General features: G+C 45.4%; 1 protein-coding gene across 3 annotated transcripts in view; it reads right to left on the bottom strand.

The window, feature by feature from the left end:
• Positions 1 to 26,844, bottom strand: part of LOC126108960 (neprilysin-2-like) — a 600,695-nt gene that overhangs the window by 537,049 nt on the left and 36,802 nt on the right. For all 3 annotated transcript variants that reach the window (XM_049914349.1, XM_049914352.1, XM_049914350.1), the window contains exon 2: positions 2,044 to 2,149. In XM_049914349.1, the coding sequence (XP_049770306.1) occupies positions 2,044 to 2,117 (74 nt within the window). In that variant the 5' untranslated portion in view covers positions 2,118 to 2,149. The remainder of the gene's footprint in view (positions 1 to 2,043; positions 2,150 to 26,844) is intronic.

The raw sequence follows: 26,844 nt of genomic DNA, 5'->3' as shown, positions 1-26,844 counted from the left end.
GAAAGGTTATCATTAACAAAAGAGGTATAGAGCAGACGGGAAGGTTTCAATGGCCGTTGGCAGAATGAGGGTGACTTCTTATACCGGAAGTCTTCGGCCGCCTACACTGATTTTTTTATCCAGAATTCAAGCAGTGGCAGAGTTCAAGTCCGTGACCGAGTACATTTTGACTAGTGACCAATGAATTTAAACCTACACCACTGCTGCACCCGCACATGTTCGTCTATAACACATGATTTCAAGTAAAGTACGAATCAGGAAGGGCAAAGTGTAGATAATGTATCAATAGATAACTGTTACTGCAAATGATAGCTACACTACTGGCCATTAAAATTGCTACACCAAGAAGAAATGCAGATGATAAACGGGTATTCATTGGACAAATATATTATACTAGAACTGACATCTGATTACATTTTCACGCAATTTGGGTGCATAGATCCTGAGAAATCAGTCCCCAGAACAACCACCTCTGGCCGCAATAACGGCCTTGATACGCCTGGGCATTGAGTCAAACAGAGCGTGGATGGCGTGTACAGGTACAGCTGCCCATGCAGCTTCAACACGATACCACAGTTCATCGAGAGCAGTGACTGGCGTATTGTGACGAGTCAGTTGCTCGGCCACCATTGACCAGACGTTTCCAATTGAATTGATGAGTGATCTGGAGAATGTGCTGGCCAGGGCAGCAGCCGAGCATTTTCTGTATCCAGAAAGGCCCGTACAGGACCTGCAACATGCGGTCGTGCATTATCCTGCTCAAATGTAGGGTTTCGCAGGGATCGAATGAACGGTACAGCCACGGGTCGTAACACATCTGAAATGTAACGTCCACTGTTCAAAGTGCCGTCAATGCGAACAAGAGGTGACCGAGACGTGTAACCGATGGCACCCCGTTCTATCACGGTGGGTGATACGCCACACTGGCGATGACGAATACACTCTTCCAATGTGCGTTCACCGCGATGACGCCAAACACGGATGCGACCATCGTGATGCTGTAAACAGAATCTGCATTCATCCGAAAAAATGACGTTTTGCCATTCGTGCACCCAGGTCTTCGAGGTGATAGTCCTTGCTGCTGCAAACGTTGTCGAACTATTCGTGCAGATGGTTGTTGTCTTGCAAACACCCCCATCTGTCGATTCAGGGCTCGAGACGTGGCTGCACGATCCGTTACAGCCGTAGACACCTGTCATCTCGACTGCTAGTGATACGAGGCCGTTGCGATCCAGCACGGCGTTCCGTATTACCCTCCTGAACCCACCGATTCCATATTCTGCTAACAGTCATCGGATCTCGACCAACGTGAGCAGCAATGTCGCGATACGATAAACCGCAATCGCGATAGGCTACAAATCCGACCTCTATCAAAGTCGGAAACGTGATGGTACGCATTTCTCCTCCTTACACGAGGCATCACAACAAGGTTTCACCAGGCAACGCCGGTCAACTGCTGTTTGTGTATGAGTAATCGGTTGGAAACTTTCCTCATGTCAGCACGTTGTAGGTGTCGCCAACCCATGTGAATGCTGTGAAAATCTACTGATTTGCATATCACAGCATCTTCTTCCTGCCGGTTAAATGTAGCCTCTGTAGCACGTCATCTTCATGGTGTAGCAATTTTAATGCCCAGTAGTGTATTACTGCAAACTATTGTTAGATCGTCGAGGTTAAGTACAAAACGTTGTAAGGTTCAAATGAATTATTTTACCTCATCTGTGATGCCTGTCAAATGCCACAATACGAGGTTTGTTCAAAAACCATTCCGAAACATTCGTAACAACGCGCCAATGGTGCGTCAGAACGAAATGCAATTGGGATCATTATCTGGAGAAATTTCGCAAATCTTCCCTCATCATCGTACCCAGTCTTGGTATGACTCAAAGTTCTCATTCTATTTTTCACTAGTTTCCTCTGCAATCTCAGGTGATAATGGATGCTCCTCGAAGTCTCTCTCGGCTGTAGTGACTCCAGCTTACATACGCTGCCTGACAAATACAGGGGAACGAGAATCCTGAGTAGTTCTGCTGGGCTACTTACCCGCCCACAGTGTCGACCAGCAGCTCCTCGTCGTCTTCAGAAGACTCCAGCGTGCTGAACTTGGCCACGGGCATCTCGATGCCTTCCTGCGCCCTTCGAGGAGTTCCTGAGGAAACAAAAGCAGTACAGGGTGTTATTTATTGAGAAAATGAAATTGTGTGCGGTGGAAACTGAGCAGCCGTGGTAAAAGTTGCTGTTTTGAAGAGCGCGCCGCAGCGCGTAGTGTGGAGCAGTCGCCCTGCGTTTCTGGCGGTGGCGCCGCTGTGGCAGTCGCAGCTTTGGTGTCTCCCTCTGGAGGGGAAGCGGAAAGGTAGGCTGTTCACGTGCATTTATGGTCTCATGTTGAACTGGAACGTGACGGATGGCGTTCTGGTAGTGAAGGGTGTAGGGACGGTCGCCGTATTGTGAAATGAGCACATCGTTACACCTTCACATCTGTGCTTGCCCTCCGTGAACAACTAATTGGTCGGAGTAGCGAGCTACATCTACATCTACATCTAGATCTACATACATACTCCGCAATCCACCATACGGTTCGTGGTGGAGGGTACCTCGTACCACAACTAGCATCTTCTCTCCCTCTTACACTCCCAAACAGAACGAGGGAAAGATGAATGCCTATATGCCTCTGTACGAGCCCAAATCTCTCTTATCTTATCTTTGTGGTCTTTCCGCGAAATATAAGTTGGCGGAAGTAAAATTGTACTGCAGTCAGCCTCAAATGCTGGTTCTCTCTAAATTTCCTCAGTAGCGATTCACGAAAACAGCGCATCCTTTCCTCTAGAGACTCCCACCCGAGTTCCTGACATTTTCGTAACACTCGCGTGATGATTAAACCTACCAGTAACAAATCTAACAGCCCACCTCTGAATTGCTTCTATGTCCTCCCTCAATCCGACCTGACAGGGATCCCAAACGCTCGAGCAGTACTCGAGAATAGCTCGTATTAGTGTTTTATTAGCGGTCTCCTTTACAGATGAACCACATCTTCCCAAAATTCTACCAATGAACCGAAGACGACTATCCGCCTTCCCCACAACTGCCATTACATGCTTGTCCCACTTCATATCGCTCTGCAGTGTTACGCCCAAATATTTAATCGACGTGACTGTGTCAAGCGCTACACTACTAATGGAGTATTCAAACATTACACGATTCTTTTTCCTATTCATCTGCATTAATTTACATTTATCTATATTTAGAGTTAGCTGCCATTCTTTACACCAGTCACAAATCCTGTCCAAGTCATCTCGTATCGTCCTACAGTCAGTCAACGACGACACCTTCCCGTACACCACAGCATCATCAACAAACAGCCGCACACTGCTATCCACCCTATCCGAAAGATCATTTATGTAGATAGAAAACAACAGCGGACCTACCACACTTCCCTGGGGCACTCCAGATGATACCCTCACCTCTGATGAACACTCACCATCGAGGACAACGTACTGGGTTCTGTTACTCAAGAAGTCACTACCACACCATGTGGAGGCTCTCTTTAGAATTATGACAAGCGTGACTGGAAAAGCAATGTCATCTCATGGATGGTGTTGCACTAACTTCGCCCCCCTCCCCCTCCCCTGTGATCCTTCTCTCACTCTGGATGAGCTTGTCAGCGATCACGGCGTCGACCTGTGGACGGGTCCAGTTCGTCCACTGTTTTGGAGAGGCACAGTGGTGTTATTACTGGCACCATGCTGTGGGCAGCGATCGGTTATGTCTTCGGGCCACGGAACTCTTGACGGCACAGTGGTGCATCGCAGACACCTTGCCCCCTCGTGTGTTAGGCCTCACCCGACACTTTTGTCGTGTCATTCTTAGCAGGGTAATGCTTGTCCACACATGCGTGTGTATTTATGAACTGCCTACATGACGTTGAGGTACTTTCGTGGTTTGCCGAATCGCCAGATATAACGTGTGTCGGACCAGCTCTAACGTGGACAGTGTCCCACTGCCAGTATATGGGGTACTGGCTGCATCTGGCCACAATTTGCTGTGGCTCGGTCTGCTCAAATGGAAAAGAAAGGAAAGAGGAAGCACACGTTTCTAATCTGTATGGTAGTTGGACATATGAGGTGTGACAGTAAAGTAATGAGACTGATTTTCTTTGCAAGATGTGGCAACCCTGCAGACTTGCGTAGGAACAATATCTTTGACCTTGGGCTATAAGCTGCTTCTAGTCTAAGCGGCACATTGATGCAACCGCTCAGTCGTGAGTCGTTCTGTAACGAGTTAACACGTGTTTGTGTCTCTCGTCACGGAAATGGAACCGCATACTGACCGGTCAGTACGGGTCAGTCTCTCGTCCCCCAGCTTGCTCGTCTGTCTCTCGTCCGCATTTGTTAGGCAGTTAGTGTCTGTCTGTCGTTCGAAGTGCTAGTATGTCTGTCGTTCGGATCAACCTTAATAAAGCTGACGAGGTGAGAGTCTTGCCACTCCGCCAGTAAGAGAACTCAGCGAGTGTTCGCCCGGTGGGGGCTGAGTTCCTGCATCTGAGTCTGCGCGTTAGGCCGCCAGTCTGCTCGAGTTTGCTCAGGCAGTGGTCATTGGCCGTTGGATCGGTCGGTCGGTCGGTCGCGCACTGAGACACGAGATGACTTGTCCGACTTGAGCGTCGGCGCGTGTGAGGTCGCCACGTGAGTCCAGTGGGCCGCGCCGTATAGCGAGGGGTAGTGGCTTCGCGGCCGACACGAGAGCGACAGGAGTCAACCCACGACGTCGGTCTAGCCGGTGCGAGTTGCGACACCGTGAGACGGGAGAGCGGCGCGCCTCAGTCCGTCTGATGAAGCGGCTGGCAGCGGACGGTTCGGGAGAGCGATTTGGGGGTGCTGCGCCAGGTCTTCCCCAGACATCGTAGTTTATTAGAAGTTAAGTAATTCTTCATATGTTGTTTCATTTCTTGTTAAATTCTACTTGTTTTGTTGGTCACTCTCTCGTCCCCAGCTTGCTCGTCTGTCTCCCGTCCGCCGGCCGCGGTGGTCTAGCGGTTCTACGCGCTCAGTCCGGAACCGCGCGACTGCTACGGTCGCAGGTTCGAATCCTGCCTCGGGCATGGATGTGTGTGATGTCCTTCGGTTAGTTAGGTTTAAGTAGTTCTAAGTTCTAGGGGACTGATGACCACAGATGTTAAGTCCCATAGTGCTCAGAGCCATTTGAACCATTTTTTTGTCTCCCGTCCGCATTTGTTAGGCAGTTAGTGTCTGTATGTCTGTCTGTCGGTCTGCAGTACGTTAATAGCTGCCTCTGTCATGTTTGTCGGACTCGGTGTTAACGAATTTATTGCTTAAAGTGTAAAGGCCGAATTCCTTAAATATGTTTTTATCTTGCCTATCATCTTGCGAGGTGGTATATGTGTAATGTAGAGCATGTTGGTACATTTTATGTAAAACTGTATTTCATGGATTTTATTTAAATGGTCTTTTTAGTATATATAGTTGCCACCCTTCCACCGTAAGAGTTCTTTTAAAAACAAGTTGCACTTCCGGTGGCAAATAATTTTTAATGTGAGTGTTTTGTACCATTTCCATCCCTCTTACGGGGTCCATAGTTTATGCGTTCGTATGAATTGTTAAAATTTTTTGTTTAAAGTAATCTGGTGTGTTGCAGATTTGCACCAGTGTAGTGTTTCAGAGGTTGTTGTGAGCAGTGGTGACTACGGCCGTGTTAAAAGGGACCGGCAAGGTTCTCAGCCTGAAAGCTCATACAGTCAAAACTTGTTTCTTTCTGCCTCTGAATAAATTGTAACTTGATATTTAGAGGGTTCTCTCTGATTATAATTTCAAACCTGTTTCTTTTAAAAAATGGTTTAGGCAGTATTAAAGTGAATAAAATTCCCATTTGTTAAAAGGAATTTGGTTCTGATTTCATCAGTTACTCCCTGGCAACTACTTCCACGCTTACATGTGTTAATGTTCTTGATGAATCGCTAGTAAATAAAATAAATTCATAACTATATTCTTTGAAAACAAATCACAGTTCAGAAACGCAAGTGGAACACAGGACTTTGGTTGTAGCGAGGAAGCATTAAGCAAGATCCTGTAACACGGTCCGATATTTGTGGGACCACCAGCTATGTTCGACGTCTACGTGCAGTAACCACTAACAGGCAGCAGGTGGCATCACTAGCGGTGTCATAAAGTGGAAACAGAGGGATTTACACTACGTGATCAAAAGTATCCGGACACCTGGCTGAAAATGACTTACACGTTCGTAGGCGCCCTCCATCGGTAATGCTGGAATTCGATATGGTGTTGGGCCACCGTTAGCCTTGATGACAGGTTCCATTCTCGCAGGGATACGTTCAATCAGGTGCTGGAATGTTTCTTGGGGAATGGGAGCCCATTCTTCATGGAGGGCTGCACTGAGGAGAGGTATCGATGTCGGTCGGTGAGGCCTGGCACGAAGTAGACGTTCCAAAACATCCCAAAGGTGTTCTATAGGATTCAGGTCAGGGCTCTGTGCAGGCCAGTCCATTACAGGGATGTTACTGTCGTGTAACCACTCCGCCACAGGCCGTGCATTATGAACAGGTGCTCGATCGTGTTGAAAGATGCAGTCGCCATCCCCGAATTGTTCTTTAACAGTGGGAACCAAGAAGGTGCTTGGAACATAAATGTTGGCCTATGTGGCCGAGCGGTTCTAGGCGCTACAGTCTGGAACCGCGCGACGGCTACGGTCGCAGGTTCTAATCCTGCCTCGGGCATGGATGTGTGTGATGTCCTTAGGTTGGCTGGATTTGAGTAGTTCTAAGTTCTAGGGGACTGATGGCCTTAGAAGTTAAGTCCCAAAGTGCTCAGAGCCATTTGAACCATTTGTTGGCCTATGCAGTGATAGTGGCACACGAAGCAATATAGGGTGCAAGCCCCCGCCATGGAAAACACAACCACACTACGGCACCACCGCCTCCGAATTTTACTGTTGGCACTACACACGGTGGCTGATGACGTACACTGGGCATTCGCCATAACCACACCCTGCCATCGGATCGCCACATCGTGTACCGTGCGTGATTCGTCACTCCACCCAACGTTTTGCCACTGTTCAGTAGTCCAATGTTTACGCTCCTTACACCAGGCGAGGCGTCGTTTGTCATTTACCGACGTGATGTGTGGCTTATGAGCAGCCGCTCGACCATGAAATCGATCTATCCTCACCTCGCGCTTATCTGTCATAGTACTTGCAGAGGATCCTGATGCAGTCTGGAATTTCTGTGTGTCAGTCTGGATAGATGCCTGTCTATTATGGCCCTCTTCATATGTCACAGTCTCTGTCAGTCAACAGACGAGGTCGGCTTGTACGCTTTTGTGCCGTACGTGTCCCTTCACGTTTCTACTTCACTATCACATCGGAAACAGTTTAGGAGAGTGCAAATCTTGCGTACAGACGTATGACACAAATGACACCCAATCACCTGACCACATTCGAAGTCCGTATCACAGAGCGCCCCATTCTTCTCTCTCACGATGTCTAATGGCGACTGAGGTCGCTGACAGGGAGTACCTGGTAGTAGGTGGCAGCACAATGCACCTAATATGAAAAACGTATGTTTCTTGGGGGTGTCCGGATACCTTTGATTACGTAGTGTATCTGGGGTCCAGAAGGGCACTGTTACACCATCGCCAGGGTACCCCTGCCGGCAGGCAACACATCTAACACGACACAGGACTGAGGTTGCCTATACCCAAAGGCGTAAGCAATGGTAAACATCGGCTGTTTTGGAAACAGACATTCCACGTACTACTTCCTGCAGAGGGAGTTCGAGATGACCTGCAGGATGTTTTACTACACCAACATCTGATTGGCTGACCAATATTATTTAAAGGCGAGAACCAGCACCGGACGTCAGTTGACGCTGAATACCGACCTCATGGACGTCTCCCCGGAAGACTACGTCTTCGTCATCGGAATAGGACTTGGAATTAAGTGTATGTGTGTTACAACGGACTCTTGTGGGAAACTTAGAAGTTATATTTTGTTGCCTCTAGTAGGAAATTCTTACTGGCTTTGTGATTGCGACTTTTCGATGTTTTCAGTCATTTCCATGTAGACTCACGTAAATAAAACTTGTCTTGCAAAAAATTTTAAATTCTCTCTAACAATAGACACGATTATTGGCTTACAGGCCAAGGGTAGATGCATTTCCGAAACGACAAAGCTTGTGAACTGTTTACCTGCCGCGTGGTTAAAGTTCAGGGTGGTCCAAAAGTCCGGAAACACCCTGATAAAATCCAAATGGAGTAGCAAACAAGGAAATAGAGTCCCTACACACGAGGAACGGGAAGGGGGGAACTTTATAGGCTATGCCACCAACATGGCGGCCATCTTGAAAGCCACCATCTTGGATTCAACTCCAAAATTTCATATGGGCATGTGGTCATGTGACATATCAGACAGGTAGAGAATTTCACCAGAAAAACAACGCCGTTGTTATTTTAAACGCAGCTTTATTCATTCTTGGGTTATATGCAATTACTTGCGGCAGCAGTGGGACGCTCGGCAGCGTGAGTATTACGTACTGAGAAGTCATAAAATGGAGTCTGAAAGAGTGCAAAGTGACTATCCCATGCCTGATATTTTACATGTGTTTAACTGTTAGGTATCAGTTACTCATGCTAACGTTTTAATCATTGTTTCCTTATTTATAGGTTACAAAATGTCCTTAACACATGGAGAATGCGTTGAAATCATCTTGATGCCAGGAGAAAGAAGCACACGGGTCATTGCTGAGGATTTCAACAGTCGTCACCCAATCAGAGGGCCCATGACTCGCAGCGCAGTTGCGAAGCTTTTGGCCAAATTCCGAGCAACAGGTTCTGTCGCAGACAAATCTCAGGCTGGAAGACCGAAATCCGCCACCGATGAAGCAATAAGAGTGAGCTTGTAGGCATCATTTAGCAAGAGTCCGCAACGGAGTACTCGTCGCCTGTCACAAGACTGTGGGGTTGGCCGTACCTCCATACTGGGAATTTTATCGCAGCCAATCCATAAGGATGTTCCTGCCCTGGAGATGAACAGATTGCGCTCCAGACACCCCTCTTTAAAAAAAATGGCAAAAAATACGCATCCTCTCAACCCGGATTATGGCAACCTCTGGAAAACGCGGTGGAAAGAATCTGTGCCCCAAAACCTGCAGAATATGCCATGTATCAATGTCCATCCACCAGGATTCAATTTGCCAAGGAAAACTTGGACGACCTTGAATCGAATTCGGACAGATAACGGCAGATGTGCAGACAGCCTCCACAGGTGGGGTAAAATCACCTCCCCGAGATGTGACTGCGGTGCGGACCGGCAGTCGACTCGTCACATCGTGGAAGATTGCCCTCTGAGACGTTTTGCAGGAGACCCCAATGAGTTTCTGACCGCGACTGAAAGTGCAGTAGACTATGTCACAAATCTGGATGTTTGTTTGTGAACTTTTGTTTGTTATATACACTATTTTAAATACTTTTATATCTACAACTATATGTTATACACTGTGACTACTAATTATTTCTGTGTCTTATGATTTTTATGTCTTTTTTTTATATGATGTGTTACATGCCATAAGCTAAATAAATAAATAAATCGCAGCACAAATGGCACCCGTACAAAATTCAGCTGCTCCAACACCTGAACGAGGATGACCCAGACCCTCGGCTACAGTTTAGAGAATTGGTGATACAGGAGCTGCAGATAAACCCACGTTTCCCCTGTCAGGTGCGGTTTAGTGATGAAGCCAATTTCTTTATCAATGGTGAAGTGAACAAGCAGAACCACAGATACTGGTCCGACACAAATCCATATTGGCTTGATGCTTCCAAAACGGTCGACTCACAAGAAGTGACGGTCTGGTGTGGTGTGTGGGGTACCAAAGTCGTTGGACCTTTTTATTGATGGTACTGACTATGCAAATGTAGACGAGATGTGGCTCAAATTCAAACATACAGTAGCAACAGCAATTGAGAGATTCATACCTAATAAATCGGTAAGAGATCGAACTGATCCCCCGTGGTACACAAAACAGGTCCGAACACTGTTGCAGAGGCAGCGGAAAAAGCATGCGAAGTTCAGAAGAACGTGAAATTCCGAAGATTGGCTAACATTTACAGACGCGCGAAATTTGGCACGGACGTCAATGCGGGATGCCTTTAATAGGTTCCACAACGAAACATTGTCTCGAAATTTGGTAGAAAATCCGAAGATATTCTGGTCGTATGTAAAGTACACAAGCGGCAAGACGCAGTCAATACCTTCGCTGCGCAGTGTACATGATACTGTTACCGACGACTGTGCCGCTAAAGCGGAGTTGTTGAACGCAGTTTTCCGAAATTCCTTCACCAGGGAAGACGAATGGAATATTCCAGAATTTGAAACACGAACAGCTGCTAGCATGAGTTTCTTAGAAGTAGATACCTTAGGGGTTGCGAAGCAACTCAAATCGCATGATACGGGCAAGTCTTCAGGTCCAGATTGTATACCGATTAGGTTCCTTTCAGATTACGCTGATACAATAGCTCCCTACTAAGCAATCATATACAACCGCTCGCTCACCGATAGATCTGTACCTACGGATTGGAAAATTGCGCAGGTCGCACCAGTGTTTAAGAAGGGTAGTAGGAGTAATCCATCGAACTACAGACCTATATCATTGACGTCGGTTTGCAGTAGGGTTTTGGAGCATATACTGTATTCAAACATTATGAATCACCTCGAAGGGAACGATCTATTGATACGTAATCAGCACGGTTTCACAAAACATCGTTCTTGTGCAACGCAGCTAGCTCTTTATTCGCACGAAGTAATGGCCGCTATCGACAGGGGATCTCAAGTTGATTCCGTATTTCTAGATTTCCGGAAAGGTTTTGACACCGTTCCTCACAAGCTACTTCTAATCGAGCTGCGGGCCTATGGGGTATCGTCTCAGTTGTGCGACTGGATTCGTGATTACTCGATGATTTTCCATCCAGTAAAACTGAAGTCATATCAGGTGTTCCCCAGGGAAGCGTTCTGGGACCTCTGCTGTTCCTGATCTATATAAATGACCTGGGTGACAATCTGAGCAGTTCTCTTAGGTTGTTCGCAGATGATGCTGTAATTTACCGTCTAGTAAGGTCATCCTAAGACCAGTATAGTTGCAAAGCGATTTAGAAAAGATTGCTGTACGGTGTGGCAGGTGGCAGTTGCCGCTAAATAACGAAAAGTATGAGGTGATCCACAAGAGTTCCAAAAGAAATCCGTTGGAATAGGATTACTCGATAAATAGTACAATTCTCAAGGCTGTCAATTCAACTAAGTACCTGGGTGTAAAAATTACGAACAACTTCAGTTGGAAAGACCACATAGATAATATTGTGGGGAAGGCGAGCCAAAGGTTGCGTTTCATTGGCAGGACACTTACAAGATGCAACAAGACCACTAAAGATACAGGTTACACTATACTCGTTCGTCCTCTGTTGGAATATTGCTGCGCGGTGTGGGATCCTTACCGGGTGGGATTGACGGAGGACATCGAAAGGGTGCAAAAAAGGGCAGCTCGTTTTGTATTATCACGTAATAGGGGAGAGAGCGTGGCAGATATGATACGCGAGTTGGGATGGAAGTCATTAAAGCAAAGACGTTTTTCGTCGCGGCGAGATCTATTTACGAAATTTCAGTCACCAACTTTCTCTTCCGAATGCGGAAATATTTTGTTGAGCCCAACCTACATAGGTAGGAATGATCATCAAAATAAAATAAGAGAAGTCAGTGCTCAAACAGAAAGGTTTAGGTGTTCGTTTTTCCCGCGCTCTGTTCGGGAGTGGAATGGTAGAGAGATAGTATGATTGTGGTTCGATGAACCCTCTGCCAAGCACTTGAATGTGAATTGCAGAGTAATGATGTAGATGTAGATGTACGTTAACAGCCAACGGTTATCTGAGGTTATTGGATGAAGAAGTGTTTCCCTCGTTGTTAACAGAGGACGGAACATTTCCAGAATTCTTCCAGAATGATGGAGCCCCACCACATTATGGGCGCAATGTGCGAGCATACCTGGATGTGCAGTTCCCTCAAAAGTGGGTTGGTCACAGAGATGCTGTGGAGTGGCCACCACGTTCACCAGATTTGACTCCTTTGGATTTTTATCTTTGGGGTCATGTCAAAGCACTGGTTTACTCTGTGAAAATACGGGATTTGCATCATCTAAAGCAGCGCATTGTTGATGCGTGTGGTCAAATTCAGCCAGGTGTGTTGGTCACAGTTCATCAGGACTGGGTTCAGAGGACAGCATTAACAATCCAACATAATGGACAACATATCGAGTCATTCCCATGACTGTTGATGGTCTCTCGGGACTGTGTAACATCGGCGTAATGCCTCTCCGGCACATAACACACGTGCTGCCGAGCGTCCCGCCGCTGCCACATGTAACTGGCTATAACCCGAGAATGAATAAAGCTATGTTTAAAATAACAACGGCATTGTTTTTCTGGTAAAAACACATCGTATCACTAATGCGATTGCAACAGTAACAGAGGAAATGTTACAAAGAACTTGGCATTGAATATAGACTTCGTGCTACAAATGTTTCACATGTAGAGGTGTATTGATGATAAATAAATAAATAAATTCTTTGAGATACTCTATCAGTGTTGTGCATTTTTCATTGTCGTATCTACTGTATTTATTTTTCCTGAGTCTTTGAAATGAGGGAGGTTTAAGTGGGACACCCTGTACTTAACGAGACATATATACTACTGCCCATTAAAATTGCTAAACCACGAAGATGACGTGCTACAAACGCGAAATTTAACCGAGGGTAAGAAGATGTGATACGCAAATGATTAGTGGCGACACCTACAACGTGCTGACATGAGGGAAGTTTCCAGTCGATTTATCATACACAAACAGCAGTGGACCGACGTTGCCTAGTGAAACGTTGTTGTCATGCCTCGTGTAAGGAGGAGAAATGCGTACCATCACGTTTCCTACTTTGATAAAGGTTGGATTGTAGCCTATCGCGATTGCGGTTTGTCGTATCGCGACATTGCTGCTCGTGTTGGTCGAGATCCAATGGCTGTTAGCAGAATATGGAATCGGTGGGTACAGGAGGGTAATACGGAACGCCGTGCTGGATCCCGACGGCCTCGTATCACTAGCAGTCGAGATGACAGGCATCTTATCCGCACAGCTGTAACGGATCGTGCAGCCACGTCTCGATCCCTGAGTCGACAGATGGGGACGTTTGCAAGACAACAACCATCTGCACGAACAGTTCGACGACGTTTGCAGCAGTACGGACTGTCAGCTCGGAGACCGTGGTTGCGGTTACCCTTGACGCTGCATCACAGACAGGAGCGCCTGCGATGGTGTATTCGACGATGAACCTGGGTGCACGATTCGCAAATTGTCATTTTTCCGGATGAATCCAGGTTCTGTTTACAGCATCGCGATGGTCGTATCCGTGTTTGGCAACATCGCAGTGAACGTACATTGGAAGCGTGTATTCGTCATCGCCATACTGGCGTATCACTCGGCGTGATGGTATGGGGTGCCATTGGTTACACGTGTCGGTCACCTCTTGTTCGTACTGACGGCACTTTGAACAGTGGACGTTTAATTCCAGATGTGTTACGACCCGTGGCTCTACCCTTCATTTGATCCCCGCCAAACCCTACATTTCAGCAGGATAATGCACGACCGCATGTTGCAGGTCCTGTACGGGCATTTCTGGATACAGAAAATGTTCGACTGCTGCCCTGGCCAGCACATACTCCAGCTCTCTCACCAATTGAAAACGTCTGGTCAATGGTGGTCGAGCAACTGGCTCGTCAGAATACGCTAGTCACTACTCTCGATGAACTGTGGTATCGTGTTGAAGCTGCACGGGCAGCTGTACCTGTACACGCCATCCTAGCTCTGTTTGACTGAATGCCCAGGCGTATCGAGGCCGTTATTACGGCCAGAGGTGGTTGTTCGCTGTACTGATTTCTCAGTATCTATGGACCCAAACTGAGTGAAAATGTAATCACATGTCAGTTCTAGTAAAATATATTTGTCCAATGAATACCCGTTTGTCATCTGCATTTCTTCTTGGTGTAGCAATTTTAATGGCCAGTAGTGTAGAAATCAAACTTGGCAATTGATAAATAAACCCGTAGCAACCGGAACAGCAACGTGGGAAACAAAAACGCTACGAACTTTGGTAGCAAACAAATATTATGTGTCGATATTGTTCTACTATTTTTCTTTGTGTGAAAATTATCTTCTGTCTGCAAGCCTTATGGGAAAAATAAATAAATAAATAAAAAAGCAAAAAAATCGTTCACTTACAGTGTCGATACTGTGATTGAAAAAAAGACTATTCTGTAGTTACGTTCACCTTGTCCTTCAACACAAGCGTTTCAGGCGTACAAGCGTACTGAGAGTGATAACAAGGCCTCTCCAAACCGGACAGGAGTGTTTCGTAAACAAAACCGTTTCACGGAGATAAGCGACCCAAGGCAAACCACAGGGCCCCATGGTCATCACCTCCCCCCTTCCACCTCCCCCCCCCCAAACAAAAATAATGAGACTTATCAGTAGAAGACAACTCCACTTGTAGCCACAGTGTAAACAATGTTGCGCGTAACAGCGACGAGATTCGCTATCTTCTCTATTGTTTTCGAAGGAGGGTTTTACTTGTGGCTCGGTACGCGAAGGCGTAAACATTCCGTGCGCAAGAGGAATTCCGATGATAACGACGAGGAGAAAGCGGGAAGGTGCAAAGAGTACACTGAAGAACTTTACCGGTGGGAGGATCTGTCTGATGATGTACGTGGTGCATTCAAGTTCTAAGACCACCGATTTTTTTTCTAATTAACTACTCACCCGAAATCGATGAAACTGGCGTTACTTCTCGACGTAATCGCCCTGCAGACGTACACATTTTTCACAACGCTGACGCCATGATTCCATGGCAGCGGCGAAGGCTTGTTTAGGAGCCTGTTTTGACCACTGGAAAATCGCCGAGGCAATAGCAGCACGGCTGGTGAATGTGCGGCCACGGAGAGTGTCTTTCATTGTTGGGAAAAGCCAAAAGTCACTAGGAGCCGGGTCAGGTGAGTAGGGAGCACGAGGAATCACTTCAAAGTTGTTATCACGAAGAAACTGTTGCGTAACGTTAGCTCGATGTGCGGGTGCGTTGTCTCGGTGAAACAGCACACGCGCAGCCCTTCCCGGACGTTTTTGTTGCAGTGCAGGAAGGAATTTGTTCTTCAAAACATTTTCGTAGGATGCACCTGTTACCGTAGTGCCCTTTGGAACGCAATGGGTAAGGATTTTACGCCCTCGCTGTCCCAGAACATGAACACCATCATTTTTTCAGCACTGGCGGTTACCCGAAATTTTTTTGGTGGCGGTGAATCTGTGTGCTTCCATTGAGCTGACTGGCGCTTTGTTTCTGGATTGAAAAATGGCATCCACGTCTCATCCATTGTCACAACCGACGAAAAGAAAGGCCCACTCATGCTGTCGTTGCGCGTCAACATTGCTCGGCAACGTGCCACACGGGCAGCCGTGTGGTCGTCCGTCAGCATTCGTGGCACCCACCTGGATGACACTTTTCGCATTTTCAGGTCGTCGTGCAGGGTTGTGTGCACAGAACCCACAGAAATGCCGACTCTGGAGGCGATCTGTTCGACAGTCATTCGGCGATCCCCCAAAACAATTCTCTCCACTTTCTCGATCGTGTCGTCAGACCGGCTTGTGCGAGCCCGAGGTTGTTTCGGTTTGTTGTCACACTGTGTTCTGCCTTCATTAAACTGTCACACCCACGAACGCACTTTCGACACATCCGCAACTCCGTCATCACACGTCTCCTTCAACTGTCGATGAATTTCAATTGGTTTCACACCACGCAAATCCAGAAAACGAATGATTGCACGCTCTTCAAGTAAGGAAATCGTCGCCATTTTATTTAAAACAGTTCTCATTCTCGCCGCTGGCGGTAAAATTCCATCTGCCGTACGGTGCTGCCATCTCCGGGACGTATTGACAATGAACGCGGCCTCATTTTAAAACAATGCGCATGTTTCTATCTCTTTCCAGTCCGGAGAAACAAAATCGGAGGCCTTAGAACTTGAATGCACCTCGTAATGGAGAAAGACAGTGGAGTCAGTATGGGAGACATAGGGGATCGAGTGCTAGGACCACAGTTTAATGGAGCTTTGGAAGAATAGTGATCAGATAAGGCGGAAGAGCTCGCTAACATCTCATCACTGGGGAAAGTGGCAACCAAACGACAATTCAAGCTGGTTGTTAGAATCTGCGACGCTTGAGAGGATAGCAGTGGGACATCGGTGCCAGAACAAACGCACAACCGGCTTCAGTGTGCATGAAGCCACGTTGCTTACAAGAGTAGTGTAGAGAAGAATAGAAGAGAAAACTGAGGATCTAGAATGAGATTTTCACTCTCCAACGGAGTGAGCGCTGATATGAAACTTCCTGGCAGATTAAAATTGTGTGCCAGACCGAGACTCGAACTCGGGACCTTGGCCTTTCGGGCGCAAGTTCTCTCCCGAGCTACCCAAGCACGACTCACGCCCCGTCCTCAAGAATTCGAGTCTCGGTCGGGCACACCGTTTTAATCTGCCAGGAAGTTTCATATCAGCGCACACTCCGCTGCAGAGTGAAAATCTCATTCTGGAAACATCCCCCAGGCTGTGGCTAAGGTAATGGTAGATATCGAAATAGACGACAGAGTGATAGAGAAACAATTAAAATCGCTCGAAAGAGGAAAGGCCGCTGGACCTGTTGGGATACCAGTTCTATTTTACACAGAGTACGCGAAGGAACTTGCCCGCCTTCTTGCAGCGGTGTACCGTAGGTCTCTAGAAGAGCGTAGCGTTCCAAAGGGACGTCGAACAGATGGGCACAACTATAGACCTATATCTCTAACGTCTATCAGTTGTAGAAGTTTGGAACACGTATCATGTTCGAGTATAATGACTTTTCTGGAGACTAGAAATCTACTGTGTAGGAATCAGCATGGGTTTCGAAAAAGACGATCGTGTGAAACCCAGCTCGCGCTATTCGTCCACGAGACTCAGAGGGCCATAGACACGGGTTTACACGTAGATGCCGCGTTTCTTGACTTCCGCAAGGCGTTCGATACAGTTCCCCACAGTCGTTTAATGAACAAAGTAAGAGCATATGGACTATCAGACCAATTGTGTGATTGGATTGAAGAGTTCCTAGATAACAGGACGCCGCATGTCATTCTCAGTGGAGAGAAGTCTTCCGAAGTAAGAGTGATTTCAGGTGTGCCGCAGGGGAGTGTCGTAGGACCGTTGCTATTCACAATATACATAAATGACCTTGTGGATGACATCGGAAGTTCACTGAGGCTTTTTCCGGATGATGCTGTGGTATATCGAGAGGTTGTAACAATGGAAAATTGTACTGAAATGCGGGAGGATCTGCAGCGAATTGACGCACGGTGCAGGGAATGGCAATTGAATCTCAATGTAGACAAGTGTAATGTGCTGCGAATACAAAGAAATAAAGATCCCATATCATTTAGCAACAATATAGCAGGTCAGCAACTGGAAGCAGCTAATTCCATTAATTATCTGGGAGTACGCATTAGAAGTGATTTAAAATGGAATGATCATATAAAGTTGATCGTCGGTAAAGCAGATGCCAGACTGAGATTCATTGGAAGAATCCTAAGGAAATGCAGTCCGAAAACAAAGGAAGTAGGTTACAGTACACTTGTTCGACCACTGCTTGAATACTGCTCAGCAGTGTGGGATCCGTACCAGATAGGGTTGATATAAGGGACAGACAAGAACCAACGGAGAGCAGCGCGCTTCGTTACAGGATCATTTAGTAATCGCGAAGGCGTTACGGAGATGATAGATAAACTCCAGTGGAAGACTCTGCAGGAGAGACGCTCAGTAGCTCGGTACGGGCTTTTGTTGAAGTTTTGAGAACATACCTTCACCTAGGAGTCAAGCAGTATATTGTTCCCTCCTTCGTATATCTCGCGAAGAGACCGTGAGGATAAAATCAGAGAGATTAGAGCCCACACAGAGCCATACCGACAATCCTTCTTTCCACGAACAATACGAGACTGGAATAGAAGGGAGAACCGATAGAGGTACTCAAGGTACCTTCCGCCACACACCGTCAGGTGGCTTGCGGAGTATGGATGTAGATGTAGATGTAGATGTCTCCGAAATATCCTTTCTTTCGCGAGTGCTAGTTCTACAAGGTTCGCAGGAGAGCTTCTGTAAAGTTTGGAAGGTAGGAGACGAGGTACTGGCAGAAGTAAAGCTGTGAGGACGGGGCGTTAGTCGTCCTTGGGTAGCTCATTTGGTAGAGCTCTTGCCCGGAAAGGCAAAGGTCCCGAGTTCGTGTCTCGGTCCGGCACACAGTTTTAATCTGCCAGGAAGTCTCAACTGAGCATCTGTTAGAGACCATCATTTTGACTTTAGGGAAGGTAAAGGCACAAGAGAGGCAGTTCTGATGTTGCTTTCAATAATGGAAAAAATTTCGTGTTACACCAATAGCGTTAAAAAAGTCGCCTTACTGTAGTCTGGTTGTGTGGTGTAATGAGTGGGACAACAGCAACCGGTGTGCGAAGCTGTAGGTTCGAATCGCAGCAGAACCACAAAATATTTTTCCGTTTGTAAATCTGCAGCCGTCACGGTAGCTCAGCGTGTTCGGTCAGAGGGTTAGCTGCCCTCTGTAATAAAAAAAAAAAACTGAGTCAAAGGCTCGACACTGAACTTGAACGGGTGTCATGGGACACCCGCACTGAACAGATGCAACGAACAAAATGAGAACAATAAAAAAAATCGCAGCAGAACCACTAAATATTTTTCTATTCGTAAATCTTTACCGAAATTACTTCCATCATCATTTTTATTCAATTAATTGGTTTAAATTAATTTTTTATTTCTGTTCCTTTGTCACATCGTTTTAATCACTGCCCTAAATTTTTCATGTGTCTCATTTTTTTTACATCATTCTTTTTCCAATCAGAAGTTTTGTGCAAATAGAATTAATTGTATTTATCTATTATAATATTCATTTATTTGATAATTCCGATCTGCCAGTAACAAAACAAAAGACGATATAATCTAATTATCTACGTGCAGTGGTGTGAAAAATGTATTTTTGTTAGCAGATTTGCGACTTATTTGCACCATAATTGTCGAACAAACATATAAAACATAACCTAAATACCTACTGCACAACGCATAAAATAACGAAGGTGAAAATTTAAATGAAAGGTAGGTATAGAAGTAAAACGAAATTCAAGCAAAACGAGAAATAGATACAACGAACGAAATACAATGTGGACGAAAAACAGGGTGATAAAAAGAAAAAAAACTTAAATCGAAATTAGTACATAAAACTAATTAAAAATATATAAACGAAAATTTGAAGTGCTAAAGAATGTTAGGAAGAAAAATATGAGCAAGTGAGAAAGTTGATACTATGATTAAACTTAAGTGATAAGTGAATGGAATTTACAAAATTACATTTAGTTAACTGAATAAAAACATTGGTGGAAGCCATTTCGATAAAGATTTAAAAATAAAAATAAATTAGTATACCTGCCGAAATTCGAACCCATGACCTCCTGTACCGGAGGGCTATAGGGCCTCTCCCCTCCCCCCCCCCCCCCCTCAAACGGAGTATCATATTACACTGGATAAAATGAATTCATAAATCAGCGAATATATTACTTCAACAGATTCAATCAATTTTTTTTTATAATTATGTAGCAATATAGGCTGCAATGTATTTTAAACATATTTCAACAAAAGAATAAGAGTGGAAAATAGCTTACTATCTAAACCAACACATACCATTTAACTTAAAATGGGCGTCTTATGATTGTACCACTTACAATGATCGAGAAAGCTAAATGTGCTGGGTATGCCTACCAACACTTAAATTGCTGAACCCAGAAAAAAACTTCGAAAATCGGAGGACGTCTGGGTCAAATCGTATTATTTTCCCGGGCACACACACTCTGTAGACACGTTTTTACCCTGAACTCCAAAACAGTTACCGAAGAAGTACTTTAAGCAACACGAAATTTTACCAATTTGTTGGTGGAGGACACCGACTCTCCTCTTGTTGTTGTAGTTGTTGTTGTGGTCTTCAGTCCTGAGACTGGTTTGATGCAGCTCTCCATGCTACTCTATCCTGTGCAAGCTTCTTCATCTCCCAGTACCTACTGCATCCTACATCCTTCTGAATCTGCTTAGTGTATTCATCTCTTGGTCTCCCCCTACGATTTTTACCCTCCACGCTACCCTCCAATACTAAATTGGTGATCCCTTGATGCCTCAGAACATGTCCTACCAACCGATCCCTTCTTCTGGTCAAGTTGTGCCACAAACTTCTCTTCTCCTCAATCCTATTCAATACTTCCTCATTAGTTACGTGATCTACCCATCTAATCTTCAGCATTCTTCTCTAGCACCACATTTCGAAAGCTTCTATTCTCTTCTTGTCCAAACTATTTATCGTCCATGTTTCGCTTCCATACATGGCTACACTCCATACAAATACTTTCAGAAATGACTTCCTGACACTTAAATCTATACTCGATGTTAACAAATTTCTCTTCTTCAGAAACGCTTTCCTTGCCATTGCCAGTCTACATTTTATATCCTCTCTACTACGACCATCATCAGTTATTTTGCTCCCCAAATAGCAAAACTCATTTACTACTTTAAGTGTCTCATTTCCTAATCTAATACCCTCAAAATCACCCGACTTAATTCGACTACATTCCATTATCCTCGTTTTGCTTTTGTTGATGTTCATCTTATATCCTCCTTTCAAGACACTGTCCATTCCGTTCAACTGCATTTCCAAGTCCTTTGCTGTCTCTGACAGAATTACAATGTCATCGGCGAACCTCAAAGATTTTATTTCTTCTCCATGGATTTTAATACCTACTCCGAATTTTTCTTTTGTTTCCTTTACTGCTTGCTCAATATACAGATTGAATAACATCGGGGAGAGGCTACAACCCTGTCTTACTCCCTTCCCAACCACTGCTTCCCTTTCATGTCCCTCGACTCTTATAACTGCCATCTGGTTTCTGTACAAATTGTAAATAACCTTTCGCTCCCTGTATTTTACCCCTGCCACCTTTAGAATTTGAAAGAGAGTATTCCAGTCAACATTGTCAAAAGCTTTCTCTAAGTCTACAAATGCTAGAAACGTAGGTTTGCCTTTCCTTAATCTTTCTTCTAAGATAAGTCGTAAGGTCAGTATTTCCTCACGTGTTCCAGTATTTCTACGGAATCCAAACTGATCTTCCCCGAGGTCGGCTTCTACTAGTTTTTCGATTCGTCTGTAAAGAATTCGTGTTAGTATTTTGCAGCTGTGGCTTATTAAACTGATTGTTCGATAATTTTCACATCTGTCAACACCTGCTTTCTTTGGGATTGGAATTATTATATTCTTCTTGAAGTCTGAGGGTATTTCGCCTGTTTCATACATCTTGCTCACCAGATGGTAGAGTTTTGTCAGGACTGGCTCTCCCAAGGCCGTCAGTAGTTCCAATGGAATGTTGTCTACTCCAGGGGCCTTGTTTCGACTCAGGTCTTTCAGTGCTCTGTCAAACTCTTCACGCAGTATCGTATCTCCCATTTCATCTTCATCTACATCCTCTTCCATTTCCATAATATTGTCCTCAAGTACATCGCCCTTGTATAGACCCTCTATATACTCCTTCCACCTTTCTGCCTTCCCTTCTTTGCTTAGAACTGGGTTCCCATCTGATCTCTTGATGTTCATACAAGTGGTTCTCTTATCTCCAAAGGTCTCTTTAATTTTCCTGTAGGCAGTATCTATCTTACCCCTATTGAGATAAGCCTCTACATCCTTGCATTTGTCCTCTAGCCATCCCTGCTTAGCCATTTTGCACTTCCTGTCGATCTCATTTTTGAGACGTTTGTATTCCTTTTTACCTGCTTCATTTACTGCATTTTTATATTTTCTCCTTTCATCAATTAAGTTCAATATTTCTTCTGTTACCCAAGGATTTCTACTAGCCCTCGTCTTTTTACCTACTAGGTCCTCTGCTGCCTTCACTACTTCATCCCTCAAAGCTACCCATTCTTCTTCTACTGTATTTCTTTCCCCCATGCCTGTCAATTGTTCCCTTACGCTCTCCCTGAAACTCTGTACAACCTCTGGTTCTTTCAGTTTATCCAGGTCCCATCTCCTTAAATTCCCACCTTTTTGCAGTTTCTTTAGTTTTAATCTACAGGTCATAACCAATAGATTGTGGTCAGAGTCCACATCTGCCCCTGGAAATGTCTTACAATTTAAAACCTGGTTCCTAAATCTCTGTCTTACCATTATATAATCTATCTGATACCTTTTAGTATCTCCAGGGTTCTTCCATGTATACAACCTTCTATCGTGATTCTTAAACCAAGTGTTAGCTATGATTAAGTTGTGCTCTGTGCAATATTCTACCAGGCGGCTTCCTCTTTCATTTCTTAGCCCCAATCCATATTCACCTACTACGTTTCCTTCTCTCCCTTTTCCTACACTCGAATTCCAGTCACCCATGACTATTAAATTTTCGTCTCCCTTCACTATCTGAATAATTCCTTTTATTTCATTTTATTTCTCTCCTCTTGTTAAGCGATATTCCATTCCCCCAAAACCCCTCAACCCCTCCGCCATTGGCATCCCCCCCCCTCCCACACACACACACACACACACAAACACACACTTGACCGACTTGTAGATTCGCCCCTGCCTAGAGAGGCTGTATACAGAGAGATTGGCCGTAGGTGAAGTTGCCCGTGATTAGTTGATTAGCTTTGGCGCCATTTTTCTGCCAAACGTCTCTGGCGCTTCCTATGTTCGCCGTGCTTTTGAGCTGAATTGAAGTTCAGAGGACTTTTGGAAACGATTAAAAGATATTTTAATTATTGAGAGACTTGTTATGCATTGTGCATGCATGTTCGATTTAGTTGTATATCGTTTTGGTATGTAATTAGCGTTTGCGTGCATACTGGTAGCATCAAAAGTTTTTCTAAAGCCAATATCTGACAGTCCTTACTGGAAACGGAAAGTTCCTGTATCGTTGTGCCATGCTTATTCGACTTTATAGCGACAAACTTTATTTCGGTCCGAATCGAAACACTAGGCATTGTTTTGGTTTCAGTATTATTGCCTGACTGTTAACGCAGGCAAGTTGTAAGCACATTTTCCGCAGTAGTTGTGGTTGGTGAAACATTATTCCTAGTAAATAATTGTAGGTACTCTTGAAGAAACTTTTTAATAGGCCCAGTTAATGTGGGGTAGAAGGGATACGGTTGTTTTCTTGTTACATTTGGTCACTATTACAGTAGCCTACGTTTAACATTACCTGATTTTTTGTAATCTTTTTCGTTTGTTATCTACGAGAGGTATTTAGTATATACAGGGTGTTACAAAAAGGTACGGCCAAACTTTCAGGAAAGATTCCTCACACACAAATAAAGAAAATATGTTATGTGGACATGTGTCCGGAAACGCTCAATTTGCATGTTAGAGCTCATTTTAGTTTCTTCCACCTACGCTCAATGGAGCACGTTATCATGATTTCATACGGGATACTCTACCTGTGCTGCTACAACATGTGCCTTTACAAGTACGACACAACATATGGTTCATGCACGATGGAGCTCCTGCACATTTCAGTCGAAGTGTTCGTACGCTTCTCCACAACAGATCCTTTATCAAAGTCGGAAACGTGATGGTACGCATTTCTCCTCCTTACACGAGGCATCACAACAATGTTTTACCAGGCAACGCCGGTCAACTGCTGTTTGTGTATGAGAAATCGATTCGAAACTTTCCTCATGTCAGCACGTTGTAGGTGTCGCCACCTGCTACAACCTTGTGTGAATGCTCATTTGCATATCACAGCATCTTCTTTCTGTCGGTTAAATTTTGCTTCTGTAGCACGTCATCTTCGTGGAGTAGAAATTTTAATGGCCAGTAGTGTGTATTTGGTAGGTTCAGGAAGACCTTTGTGGTTTAATGAAGATCGTTTGGACACGTTAATCCACAATCATCCATGTCAATGTAGTCTAGACCTACCAAATACACACTACTGGATATTAAAATTGCTACACCACGAAGATGACGTGCTTCAGACGCGAAATTTAACCGACAGGAAGAGAAGATGCTGTGATATGCAAATGATTAGCTTTCCAGAGCATTCACTCAAGGTTGGCGCCGCTGGCGACACCTACAACGTGCTGACATGAAAGTTTCCAACCGATTTCTCATACACAAACACCAGTTGACGGGCGTTACCTGGTGAAACATTGTTGTGATGCCTCGTGTAAGGAGGAGAAATACGTACCATCACGATTCCGACTTTGATAAAGGTCGGATTGTAGCCTATCGCGATTGCGGTTTATCGCATCACGACATTGCTGCTCGCGTTGGTCGAGATCCAATGGCTGTTAGCAGAATATGGAATCGGTGGGTACAGGAGGGTATACGGAACGCCGTGTTGGATCGCGACGGCCTCGTATCACTAGCAGTCGAGATGACAGGCATCTTATCCGCACGGCTGTAACGGATCGTGCAGCCACGTCTCGATCCCTGAGTCAACAGATGGGGACGTTTGCAAGACAACAACCATCTGCACGAACAATTTGACGATGTTTGCAGCAGCACGGACTATCAGCTCGGAGACGGTGGCTGCGGTTACCCTTGACGCTGCATCACAGACAGGAGCGCCTGCGATGGTGTACTCGACGACAAACCTGGTAAAACGTCATTTTTTCGGATGAATCCAGGTTCTGTTTACAGCATCACGATGGTCGCATCCGTGTTTGGCGAAATGGCGGTGAACGCTCATTGGAAGCGTGTATTCGTCATCGCCATACTGGCGTGTCACCCGGCGTGATGGCATGGGGTGCCATTGGTTACACGTCTCGGTCACCTCTTGTTCGCATTGACGACACTTTGAACAGTGGACGTTACATTCGAGATGTGTTACGACCTGCTTCTCTACCCTTCATTCGATCCCCGCCCAACCCTACATTTCAGCAGGATAATGCACGACCGCATGTTGCAGGTCCTATACGGGCCTTTCTGGATACAGAGAATGTTCGACTGCTGCCCTGGCCAGCACATTCTCCAGATCTCTCGCCAACTGAAAACGTCTAAGCAATGGTGACCGAGCAACTGGCTCGTCACAATACGCCAGTCACTACTCTCGATGAACTGTGGTATCGTGTTGATGCTGCACGGGCAGCTGTACCTGTACACGCCATCCGAGCTGTGTTAGATTCAATGCCCAGGCGTATCGAGGCCGTTATTACAGCCAGAGGTGGTTGTTCTGGGTACTGATTTCTCAAGATCTACGCACCCAAATTGCGTGAAATTGTAATCACACGTCAGTTCTAGTATAATATATTTTTGTCCAATGAATACCCGTTTATCATCTGTATATTTCTTCTTGGTGCAGCAACTTTAATGGCCAGTAGTGTATAATGAACTGTGACCATTCCACCTTCGTACATTTCCTTGGAGAAGGGGCCTCGCGGGGTAGCCGCGCGGTCTAAGGTACTCTGTCACGGTTTGTGCGGCTCCCCTATTCGGAGGTTCGAGTCCTCCCTCCAGGATGGGTGTGTGTGTGTTGTCCTTAGCGTACGTTAGTCTAAGTTAGTTTAATTAATGTGCAAGCCTAGGGACCGATGACCTCAGCAGTTTGCTCCCATCGAACCTGACCACAAATTTCCAAAGTATGGTTCGACAATCGAGTGTATGCCTACCACACGATCTACGCCAAAATCACAAAAACCAGCGGGTGACCACGTGTGGATCTCTTGCTTGCCCGTCATCAATTCGCTCGTGAACAACATCGTACATTCCTGTCCTGTATCGATACTGGTGCCGAGGAATGCTGTCTTTATGCTAACATTAGGAAGGGAAAGGAGCGACTCAGCCCAAACAAAGCAGTATCTCCTCGGACAAAGACCTGCACACATCCAAAAAAGACGATGTTATGCATCTGATGGAAAAGCGACGGTGCGGTGTGCTACGAATCGCTTCCTGCAGGTGTAACCACCACTGTTGACATTTAAGACAACAACAACTGATATGAAACTTCCTGGCAGATTAAAACTGTGTGCCGGACCGAGACTCGAACTCGGGACCTTTGCCTTTCGCGGGCAAGTGCTCTACCAACTCCGCTACCGAAGCACGACTCACGCCCGGTCCTCACAGCTGTACTCCTGCCAGTATCTCGTCTCCTACCTTCCAAACTTTTCATTCTGGAAACAACTGAAATGTCTTGCAGACGCAATGCGAGGACAACGACCAGGAAGACTGTGCGATGCGGCGCTACTTCGTGATATCCTATTAGACCGACAAAAAGAGACTGTACAGGAGTTGGGTTGGGAAGTCATTCCGGACCCAGCTTTTCACCTGAACTTGCGCCCGCAGATTTTCGTATTTTCCGCTCCCTACATTTCCAGGGGCGGATGTGGAGTCGGACCACAATCTATTGGTTATGAACTGTAGATAAAACTCAAAAAACTACAAAAAGGTGGCAATTTAAGGAGATGGGACGTGGATAAACTGAAAGAACCAGAGGTTGTACAGAGTTTCAGGGAGAGCATAAGGGAACAATTGACAGGAATGGGGGAAAGAAATACAGTAGAAGAAGAATGGGTAGCTTTGAGGGATGAAATAGTGAAGGCAGCAGAGGATCAAATAGGTAAAAAGACGATGGCTAGTAGAAACCCTTGGGTAATAGAAGAAATATTGAATTTAATTGATGAAAGGAGAAAATATAAAAAT

This window comes from Schistocerca cancellata, chromosome 11 (assembly GCF_023864275.1).
Source record: "Schistocerca cancellata isolate TAMUIC-IGC-003103 chromosome 11, iqSchCanc2.1, whole genome shotgun sequence".
In the NCBI taxonomy this organism is placed as follows: Eukaryota; Metazoa; Arthropoda; class Insecta; order Orthoptera; family Acrididae; genus Schistocerca; species Schistocerca cancellata.
The sequence above is the reverse complement of the archived record's forward strand: the minus strand, read 5'-3'. Positions and strand labels throughout refer to the sequence as shown.